The sequence below is a fragment of the Mustela nivalis genome (assembly GCF_964662115.1).
Source record: "Mustela nivalis genome assembly, chromosome: 19".
NCBI classification, from domain to species: Eukaryota; Metazoa; Chordata; class Mammalia; order Carnivora; family Mustelidae; genus Mustela; species Mustela nivalis.
In genome coordinates, this window is record NC_139038.1 from 23,452,178 (window position 1) to 23,464,306 (window position 12,129).

The 12,129-nt window shown below is 36.6% G+C and overlaps 2 protein-coding genes across 7 annotated transcripts in view; both read right to left on the reverse strand.

The window, feature by feature from the left end:
• Positions 1-12,129, reverse strand: part of LOC309854548 (phospholipid-transporting ATPase ABCA3-like) — a 294,363-nt gene that overhangs the window by 256,396 nt on the left and 25,838 nt on the right. The gene's annotated exons all lie outside the window — the stretch shown is intronic.
• Positions 1-12,129, reverse strand: part of LOC309854547 (phospholipid-transporting ATPase ABCA3-like) — a 123,338-nt gene that overhangs the window by 85,438 nt on the left and 25,771 nt on the right. The window contains exons 7-8 of the mRNA XM_082713824.1: positions 5,792-5,908; positions 5,319-5,436 (exon numbers count right to left, since the gene is read on the reverse strand). Of these exons, the coding sequence (XP_082569950.1) occupies positions 5,319-5,436; positions 5,792-5,908 (235 nt within the window). The remainder of the gene's footprint in view (positions 1-5,318; positions 5,437-5,791; positions 5,909-12,129) is intronic.

Here is a 12,129-nt window from a genome sequence, read left to right on the forward strand (position 1 = left end):
TTGCTAGATACATCACCAAAGGCAAGGGAAACAAAAGTAAAAATGAACTGTTGGGACTTCATCAGGATAAAAAGCTTTGCACAGCAAAGGAAACAATCAACAAAACTAAAAGGCAACCTACAGAATGGGAGAAGATTTTTACAAATGGAATGTCAGATAAAGATCTATTTTCCAAAATCTATGAAGAACTTATTAAACTCAACACCCCAAAACCAAAAAATCCAGTTTAGAAATGGGCACAAGATGTGAACAGACATTTCCACAAAGAAGAAATACAGATGGCTAACGGACATGAAAAAATGCTCCTGGGCATCATGGAAATACAAATCACAACCACAATGAGATACCACCTCACACCTGTCAAAATGACTAAAATGAGCAACTCAAGAAACAACAGATATTGATGAGGATGTGGAGAAGGGGAGCCCTCTTACACTGTTGGTGGGAATGCAAACTGGTGCAGCCACTCGGGAAACAGTATGGTGGTTCCTCACAAAAGTTAAAAATAGAAATACCCCATGACTCAGCAATTACACTACTAGGTATTTATCCAAAGGATATAAACAGTGATTCAAAAGAGCAGAATGCTTATAGCAGCAATGTCCACGATAGCCACAATATGCATATAACTCAGCCATCAAAAAGAATGTATTCCTGCCATTTGCAACAATATGGATGGAGCTACAGTGTTATTACGTTAAATGAAGTAAATCATCAGAGAAAGGTAAATACGGTATTTTCTCGCTCATATGTGGAATTTAGGATGGAAAACAGGCAAACATATGGAAAGCAGGAAAAGAAAAAATTTTAAAAAGGAGAGAGGGAGGGAAACAAGCCATAAGGAACTCTTACTGACAGAAAACAAACTGAGCATTGATGGAGGCAGGTGGGTGGAGGACAGGCTAGATGGGTGATGGGTATTAAAGAGGGCACTTGTGGGACACCTGGGAGGCTCAGTGGGTTAAAGTCTTGCCTTTGGCTTGGGTCATGATCCCAGGGTCCTGGGATTGAGCCCAGCATCGGGCTCTCTGCTCAGCGGCGAGCCTGCTTCCTCTCCTCTCTCTCTCTCTCTGCTTGCCTCTCTGCCTACATGTGATCTCCCTCTCTCTGTCAAATAAATAAATAAAATCTTAAAAGAAAAAAAAAGCAGGCACTTGTGATGACCACTGACTGCTGTTTGTAAGTGATGAATCACTGAAGTCTACTCCAGCAACCAATATTTCACTATATGTTAACTAACAAAATTTAAATTAAAAAAAGACAACTCAATGGATTTTCATACTGACTTGAAAGTAATGATAATAAATATTAATAATAACCAAGAAATTACGTAACCTAGATGCAATGGACAAAATCTTTGAAATGCAGAACCTACCAATACTAACTCAAGTAGATTCAAGCAAAGATATTATATTAATTCCAAAAACCTTTCCAATAAAAAAAAGCTAAGTACCAAGGACGTCTGGGTGGCTCAGGCCATCAAACTGCTGTCTTTGGCTTGAGTCATGATCTTAGGGTCCTGGGATCAAGCCCTGTACTGAGATCCCTGCTCAGTGGGGAGCTGCTTCTTCCTCTTCCTCTGCCCCTCTCCCCCGACTCATGCTTGCTCTCTCTCAAATAAATAAATGAAGTCTTTTTTTTTTTTTTTTAAACAAAGTACCCAATGGTTTCACTGGTAAATTATATGGAAATTTAGAGAACAATGAACATCAATCCCTCGCGAACTTTCCAAAATATATAGAGAAAGGAATGCTTCATAACTCATTCTTTAAGGTCAGAATAACCCAAGTAATAAAGTCAGAGAAAGACATCAAAAGAAAATAAAATTTGTGAGTTACAAATGCAAAAGTCATCAACAAAATCTAGTAAACTGAATACAGCACCATTTTTTTAAGGTTTTAATGTTTAATTCCAGTATAATTAATATTAGTTTCAGGTTTACCAAACACTGATTCAACAATTCTATACATCAGTGCTCATCATGATAATTGTATTCTTAATTCCATTCACCTATTGTATCCATCCCCCAACTACCTCCTCTCTGATAACCTTCAGTTAGTTCCCTATAGTTAAGAGCCTGTTTTGGTTTACCTCTCTCTCCTTTATTTTTTGTCCTTTGTGTCTTAAATTCCACATGTGAGTAAAATCATATGGTATTTGTCTTTGAGTAACTTATTTCACTTAGCATTATTCTCTCTAGCTCCATCCATGTTGTTGCAAATGGCCAGATTTCATTCTTTTCTATGGCTGAATCATATTCCATGGTATATAGAAACCACCTCTTCTTTAACTATTCATCTATTGATGGATACTTGGGATTTTTCCATAATTTGGCTATTGTTAATAATGCTATAACATAGAGGTGCATTTGTCCCTTTGAATTAAGTGTTTTTGTATTTTGGGGGGTAAATACCAGTAGGGGAATTACTGGATCATAGGGTAGTTCTATTTTTAATTTTTTGAGGAACCTCCATACTGTTATCCACAGTGGCTATACCAGTTTCATTCTCATCAAAAGCACCAACTTTTTCTCCACATTTTCACCAACACTCGATATTTTTGCTTTTGATTTTAACCACTGACAGGTGTGAGGTGATATCTCACTGTAGTTATGATTTGCATTTCCCTGATGGTCAACAATGTTGGGCATTTTTCATGTCTGCTTAGAGACCAGACATCTTTAATTCATTTTGAGTTTATTTTTGTGTATAGTATAAGAAAGTGGTCCAGTTTCATTCTTTTGCATGTAATTGTCCAGTTCTCCTAGCATCATTTGTTAAAGGGACTTGGCTCTTTCCAGAGTTTGGCTATTGTGGACATTGATGCATATGTTGACATTGTGGCATACTGGGGTGCATATGTCCCTTCTTTTCACTACATCTGTGTCTTTGGGGTAAATACCCAGTAGTGCAATTGCTGGGTCACAGGGTAGCTCTATTTTTAATTTTTTGAGGAATCTCCACAATGTTTTCTAAAGTGGGTACACCAATTTGCATTCCCATCAATAGTGTAAGAGTGCTCCCCTTTCTCCACAATTTCTCCAACATTTGTTGTTTCTTGCCTTGCTGATTTTTGCCATTCTAACTGGTGTAAGGTGGTATCTCAATGTGGTTTTGATATGAATTTCCCTGATGGCTAATGATAATGAACACTTTCCATGTGGCTGTTAGCCATTTGTAAGTCTTCTTTGGAGAAGTGTCTGCTCATGTCTTCTGCCCATTTTTTTTATATTGATTATCTGTTTTTTGGCTGTTGGATTTGAGAAACTCTTTATAGATCTTAGATATCAGCCCCTTGTCTATAGTGTCATTTGCAAATATCTTCTTTAATTTCTTTCATCAATGTTTTATAGTTTACAGAGTATAGGTCCTTCACCTTTGTGGTTAAATTCATCCCTAGGCATTTTGTTATTTCTGGGCAAGTGTTGACAGGGTCATTTTCTTAATTTCTCTTTCAGTGAAAGGATCACCTCCAAAGAAATGCACACGAGTGGGAATTTGACAGACAGCAGAGTAGGTATTGCAGAGTAGTGAGGAAAAGGTAAACTATTTATCACATGTTGCTAGGACAACTGCCTAAGCACTTGGGAGAACAGTCAATTTGCTACATCATATCACACACAAAAGAACACAGGAAGATAATTTTACGACGTTGGGAGTAGAAAATTTTTTTCACTGAAATATTTAATATCACAAACTACGAAGGAAAAGATCAGTAAAGGAAATGTTTGGTTGTGTTAAAATTAGTAACTATTAAAAGACACACACACACACACACACACACACAAGCTGAAAGCTCCAAACTGGGATAAGTTTTGCTACACATTTGCAACTAGGTAGCAGAAACATATATATAAACTCCTGCAAATCAATAATCATAACAGATATGAATGCACAGATTTTACAGAAAAGGAAATACATGGCTGATATTAATAACAAACACAGCTTCATCAGTAAGTGAGAAAATGCAGGTTTGAATTGCCATAAGATAGCATTTCATATCCAGTATGGCACAAATAAAAGTTTGATGTGATAAATTTTGATGTAATAAGTAAGCAACAATACGTAATAGTTGGAATTCTCATCTTCTTTCAGTGGGGCTGTAAATGCACAAAACCACTTTGGAAGTGTTGGATACAGGTAGTCAAGTTGGACATTTACAAACCCTTATGACCCAGCAATTCCTTTTCTACGTATGTACCACAGTTAAAGTCTAACACATATAAACTAAAGACACATATAAAAATGCTCTAAATATCGAGTCTGTCATAATTCCAGAAACAGAAAATGAAAGTATCTGCTTTCTGACTATCGCATTTTTCTCTTTGGTTTAACACATTCTGCCTTACATTGATCAATAAACCACTTTTCTTTACCTCCAGGGTTGGTTGGTTGTATCTGCTTGTTTGGGCTGCTTATAGGTTGTACATGTGGTCATGTCCCCATTAACTATCAATACTCATGATAATGTACAGAGAAAAATAAAATGAAATAGAGTTAAAAATAAAAGTCATGACTGCTATTGGCACGAGAGCCTTCAAAAAGCAAGGAAACAACTTTCAATTGCCTTTGTTTATTAGATACTGTACCAGTACAACCCTAACCCTAACCCATTCCAATCTTCCGGTCTTTCAAAAATGTTTAAAAAGTTAACCTTTATAGGAAGAATTATTAGGTTTATCTCAATCTTATATGGAGTTGGAGTATTTTAATCCTTTTTTCCTATACATACTATGATTCATAAATTTTCCTTGCTTTCTGCATGTCCTATCAAGTAATTTTTTGGGCTGATGATATGCATATCCATGAGGTCAATGTCAGCTGTATGGGACATACACTGTATTTCGAATGCACAGCAAACACAAAATAAAGATCTATTAATGAAGTACACAGGCCCTTTCTTTCAGGCAAGCAATTTTTTTTTTTTTGTTTTCTTTCTCTTTACATACTCCAGATCATCATCAGATACTGACAGACTTTATTCCCTTCAATAGAATATACAGAAGCCATCCCCATCATTACCACTCCTGCTGGATAGTTAAATCGATACCATATAAAAAGCGGCAGTTAAAGGTTAAAAAGAACACTCACGTAGGACGTTATTTTGTTTTTCATCCTTTTTCACATGTATACTATGCCAGATTAATTTTCACTGCTCCCTTCATTCCCTTTTTTCATTCCATGTGCTTACAATACTTATCTGTTTAGTTAGAATGTGAACAGAGGCTCCAGATGAGATAGCAAATGAAGGTCTCAGAAGCTTCCAAATATAGTCCCCATTGTTTCACTAATTATCTTTTCCAGGAGTTTCAGTCTCACCTTTATTGAAGAACGTGCTAACCATGAAGCTGAAGAATATTGTGGCGATGGCAAAACACAGCAAAAAGACGAAGACAAGAGATGGGTCACTGTGCTGGATGACTGGCACAGGTTCTAGCTAACAAAACAATCAGGAAGCCAGTTGAGTCATACTCTATATGGCATCACAGTAAAACAAAAGAGGAGAAATGAAACATCTTTAAACATTTTAATGGCCCTAGGGAAACTAATGACAAACTTCAGGGAGATGAGGAAACAATTCCTTAACTACAAAAGGTCCACACATCTAGACTTAGTATATTTAGTAAGTTTAGTATGCTGAGAGACTAAGCAGCTCCTGAATTTCCAGAGTGGTGTCAACAATAGGCACATGTTCACTTCCTGACAACCTGAATCTATTAGGCCCACACCATGTTGCTTGTTTTTCCTCTTAAAGTTTAGCTATATCATATTACAGTGAAATAGACACTTGCCTTGGCAAAGAAAATAATGCACATCAAAAGGATGATAACTGAATACAAAGAGAGGAATGTGAAGAAATAGGCAGCCCAGAGCATCCAATTACTGAGTCCTATCATGAGCAGATACTCCTGTGGGAGAGTTCACACAAATCAAACATCATGTAAAACAATATAATTATACAAAATGTATAAGATTATCTGATTTATTTCTGCCACAATCAAAATTGGTTAAATAAGAAATATTATCATGTATGAGGAAGTGGTGATGCAACATGGGGGGTTAAGGGGGTAGGAGAAGAATAAATGAAACAAGATGGGATCGGGAGGGAGACAAACCATAAGTGACTCTTAATCTCACAAAAGAAACTGAGGGTTGCTGTGGGGGAGGGGGTTCGGGAGAAGCGGGGTGGGGTTTTGGACATTGGGGAGGGTATGTGCTTTGGTGAGTGCTGTGAAGTGTGTAAACCTGGTGATTCACATACCTGTACCCCTGGGGATAAAAATATATGTTTATAAAAAATAAAAAATTAAAAAAAATAAATATTATCATGCCCAATTTATAGAGGAGGAGATTAATGACTTGATTAAAATTACTCAGCTAGTATGTGGCAATGCTATGAAGCTTATAAGCCTACAAATGATCTCACCAAAAACTTACCTGCTATTGCTCAGGTATGAAAAACTCTTAAATAAAACTATAAACTATTTAGATTAATATCCCCTTTCTTTTTTTTTATATTTAAAATTTTTTTTTAGTCTTTATTAATTTTTTATTTATTTATTTATTTTTTTAAATTTTTTATTTTTTATAAACATATATTTTTATCCCCAGGGATACAGGTCTGTGAATCACCAGGTTTACACACTTCACAGCACTCACCAAAGCACATACCCTCCCCAACGTCCATAATCCCACCCCCTTCTCCCAAACCCCCTCCCCCCAGCAACCCTCAGTTTGTTTTGTGAGATTAAGAGTCACTTATGGTTTGTCTCCCTCCTTCTTTTTCTCATGCCTTCTTCTAGGAGGTATTAAATAATGTAAATATATTTTAATTAAATTATAAAAAATGGAAGCAAACACTAAAACCATGAAAAAAAGTAAGGGGGAAAATTCAGTTTTAGAAATAATCTTTATGAACTATATTCTTCAAAGAAATACTTGTTATTTCAAGTGTTATCAAAAGAACATAAAAAAGTTTAGCTAAGCATATAATGTAGAAAACCGATAAGAAGATTCAAATGAGTGGTATGAGCCTTCACAGGCTATTTTAAATATTTCTACTGAATTTCACTGATGTACCAATATTAAATTCTGTAACTATAAGCTCTTCTGGGGTAGAGGGCAGAGACTATGCCTATCCATATCTGCCTGGCCCATACAAAGAGTTTAATAAATGTTTGTTGAAGGGACAAATGAATGAATGTGAAGAGCTCTGGAATTTGCATACTTTGCAAAGTTCTTAAAAATGGGCAAAGGTCCACTTTATTATGCACAGGGGACAGAAATAGGGATAAATGATTCCTTGCAATCAGTGCTACAGCCAGACTTACTTAGCAAGTTTTCATAACCAATGAAAATGACAAATTACATTTAACAAAAGAAGCAAGATTTCTGGGGTGTCTGAGCAGCTCAGTCTGTTGGGTGGCAAACTCTTGGTTTCAGCTCAGGTCATGATCTTGGGGCTTGGGATTGAGTCCCACATCCAGTGGGGAATCTGCTTCAGTATCTCTTTTTACCCTTGCTCCTCCCACTGCTCTCTCTAAAATAAATAAATACATCTTTTTAAAAAAGTGTAAAACTTCTACTCTGAAAACTGAAACACTGTCGAGAGCAATTAAAGGAAACCTAACTGTAGGAAAGACACACCATTAATAACCCATTAATTTAATATACTATTAGAAGTTCTAGTTTGGGCCACTGCGCAAGAAAGAAATAATGGAGGCAAATCAGAATTGCTAGCTTATGACATGATAGGAAACCCTAACAATTTCACCAAAAAAGTTTTTAGAACTAATCAACAATTTCAGTAAAGTTGGAGGATACAAAACCAAAATACAAAAACCTATTGCAGTTCTATTCACTAATAAAGAAATATTAGAAAGATAAATTTTTTAAAAATCCATTTACAAATGCAGCAAAAAGAATAAGATACCTGGGAATAAATTTGACGAAGGAAGTGAAAGATCTGTACACTGAAAACTCTAGATACTAAAGAAAAAAACTGACAACAACACAAACAAATAACCAGGTATACCATGCTTGTGGATTGGAAAAATTAATATTGGTAAAATGTCCATACTACCCAAAACAATGGACAGATTCAATGCAATCCCCATCAAAATTCCACTGTCATTTTTCACAGAAAGAGAACAATCCTTAAAAAAACTTTTTTTTATTTCGAAGAGAGGGAGTGATCACAAGTAGGGAGAGAGGCAGGCAGAGAGAGGGGGAAGCAGGCTCCCCGCTGAGCAGAGAGCCTGATGCAGGGCTAAATCCCAGGACCCTGAGATCGTGAGTTGAGCCAAAGGCAGAGGCTTTACCCACTGAGCCACCCAGGTACCCCTAACAATCCTAAAATTTATAAGGAACCACAAAATACCCCAAATAGGCAAAGCAATCTTCAGAAAGAAGAAAAAAGCTGGAACATTCCACTTCCTGATTTCAAACTATATTACAAATCTATAGTAACCAAATCCAGTGCTGTCATTAAAACAGACATTAAGACAGACATTAAAACATTGAGCAATGCAACAGAATAGAGAGCACAGAGATAAACTCACACATGTACAGCCAATTAATTTATGACAAAGAAGTAAAAAATACACAATGGGAGAAGGACAATTTAGAAAATTGACAATTTTCTAAATTGACAATTTAGAAAAAAAAATATATAAGGCATCCAAGTAGATGAGACAATGTTATATGCAAATCAGATTCCACACTAAAAAGAGTTAATAAGTGACTCCTCAAAGTAGAAGAATACAAAGTCAACAAACAAAGATCAGTTGAACTTCTCTATACACTACCAATAAGCAATCTAAAATGGGAATTAAGAAAACAATTCCATGGTGCCTGGGTGGCTCAGTGAATTAAGCCACTGCCTTCGGCTCAGTCATGATCTCAGGGTCCTGGGATCGAGTCCCGCATCGGGCTCTCTGCTCAGCAGGAAGCCTGCTTCCCTCTCTCTCTCTGCCTTCCTCTCTATCTACTTGTGATCTCTGTCAAATAAATAAATAAAATCTTAAAAAAAAAAAGAAAACAATTCCACTTATAAGAACATCAAAATGAGTAAAATACGGGGTGCTGGGGCACCTGGGTGGCTCGGTGGTTAAGCGTCTGCCTTTGGCTAAGGTCATGATCCCAGGGTCCTTGGATTGAGTCCACATTGGGCTCTCTGCTCAGGGGGAAGCCTGCTTCTCCCTTTCCCAATCCCCCTGCTTGTGTTCCCTCTGTTGCTGTGTTTCTGTTAAATAAATAAATAAATAAATAAATAAATAAATAATCTTATAAAAAACTATGGGGTGCCCCTGTGGCTCAATAGTTAAGCATCTGCCTTCAACTCATATCGTGATCCAGGATTCCCAGGATCAAGTCCTCAGGATCGAGTTGCAAATGGGGCTCTCTGCTCAGCAGGGAGTCTGCCCATCCCTCTGCTCTTTACCCTGCTGGTGGTCTCTCTCTCTCTCAAATAAAAAAGAGTAAAATATTTAGGAATAAACTCAACCAAGGAGGTGAAAGACTTTAACAATTAAAACAATGAAAAGTGAAAGATCTCTACATTTTTGAGGCCATTACAGTCCCATAAATTTAAAAAAATTAGAAAATTAGATAAAATTAGAAAAAATTTTGGTGAAATGTAGAGCAAACAGAATTTTCATACATTGCTAATGGATGTGAAAATCGGCAAAATTTTACTGACAAACTTTAGCACTATATACTGAAGGTAAATATACATAATCTAACATGCAGCAAAAAATATGTAAAATATTCATAGAAGAATTACTTATATTGTTTTTTAAAAAAATATTTTATTTATTTGAGAGATGGAGATCACAAGTAGACAGAAAGGCAAGCCGAGAGAGGAAGGGAAGCAGGCTCACTGCCGAGCAGAGAGCCCGATGCGGGGCTCGATCCCAGGACCCTGAGATCATGACCCGAGCTGAAGGCAAAGGCTTTAACCCACTGAGCCACCCAGGCGCCCCAAAGAATTACTTATAATATCCTAACTCCAAACCCTAGAGGAACATAGATAAATTGTGATAGTCATATTATGGACTCTTAAAATTCATATATCTCAATGAATATAAATGAACTACAGCTACATATTTAGCTGAAAGAATCACAGACACAACATAATACACTGCATGATTCCATTTATCAAGGTCAAGGCAGACAAAACTAACTCATAATATTAGAAATCAGGTTAGTGTGTACTTTGGGGAAAATGTTTAGAGGCGTACACAAGAAAACTTCTAGAGTGTTAGCAGTATTTTATTTCTTACAGGGCTCACGATAAAATGGACATACTTTCTTCATGAAAGTTTGAATGCTAGTATCTCCTCAAAATTAATAAATTGAAAACCTAGTCCCCTGTGTGACGGCACGTTAAGGTGAGGTCCCTGAGAGATAATTAGGTGGTGAGGACTGAGCCCTCATGAATCCTCATGAATTATAAAGGAGATCCCAGAAAGCTCACATTTCTTCTGTTACATGGGAAGACAGTGATCAATGAGATGCCATCTACAAACAGCAGAGCAGTTTCTAATCAGACATTCTGAATCTATTGGCACCTTGTTCTTGGACTTTCCAGGCCACAGAACTGAGACAAATAAGTTTCTATTGCTTATAAGCTATATAGTTTATGATATTTTTATTACAGTACCCTGAATGGATTAAAATATATATACTTCCGATTTGTGCACTTTTCTGTGTGTATGTATGTTATACTTCAATGAAAATATTTTAAAAATGAAATATAAGTATTCTATAGTTTCTAGAGTACAGATCCTTTACCTTGTTCATTAGGTTTATTCCTAGGTATCTTATGGTTTTTATGCAATTGTAAATGGGATAAACACCTTGATTTTTCTTTCTTCAGACACACTGTTCAGGGTATAGAAATGGGCCTGATTTCTGTGCATTAATTTTGTATCCTGCCACGTTGCTGAATAAACATTGTTAAAATGTCTATGCTGCCCAGAGCAATCTATACATTCAGTGCAATCCTTATCAAAATAACATCTATATTTTTCACAGAGTTGGAACAATTCTAAAATTTGTATGGAACCAGAAAAGACCCCAAATTGCTAGGGGAATGGTAAAAAAGAAAACCAAAGCTGGAGGCATCACAATTCTGGACTTCAAGCTCAATTACAAAGCTGTAATTACCAAGACAGTAGTATGGTTCTGGCACAAAAACAGACATGCAGACCAATAGAACAGAATAGAGACTCCAGAAATTGACCCTCAACTCTATGGTCAACTGATCTTTGACAAACCAGGAAAGAATATCCAATGGACAGTCTCTTTAATATATGATGCTGGGAAAACAGGACAGCTACATGCAGAAGAATGAAACTGCATCATTCTCTTACACCATACACAAAGATAAACTCAAAATGGTTGAAAGACCTCAATGTGAGACAGGAATCCATCAAAATCCTAGAGGAGAACATAGGCAGTAACCTCTTCAACCTTGGCCACAGCAACTTCTTCCAAGACACATCTTTAGAGGCAAGGGAACCAAAAATAAAAAATGAACTTTTGGGACTTCATCAAGATGAAAAGCTTCTGCACAGCAAAGGAAACAGTCAACAAAACTAAAAGGCAACCTATGGAATGGGAGAAGATATTTGCACACAACAATACAGATAAAGGGCTAATATCCAAGATTTATAAAGAACTTCCCAAACTCAACACTCAAAAAACAAATAATCCAGTCAAAAAATGGGCATTAGACATGAACAGACACTCCTCCAGAGAAGTCATAGAAATGTGGCTAACTGACACATGGAAAAAAATGCTCCACATCACTTGTTGTCAGGGAATTGCAATTCAAAACCATAATGAGGTATCACGTTACACCAGTTAGAATGGACAAAATTAACTGGATAGGAAACAACTATTGGCAAGGATATGGAGAAAGGAGAACCCTCTTACACTGTTGGTGGGAATGCAAGCTGGAAAACAGTATGGAGGTTCCTCAAGAAGTTAAAAACATGCAGCTAATGAATCACTGAACATGACATCAAAAAGTAATGACATCCATACTGTCACAAATGGCAAGATCTCTTTTTTTAATGGCTAATATTCCATTGTAGCTCTATGCAACATCTTCTTTATTCATTCA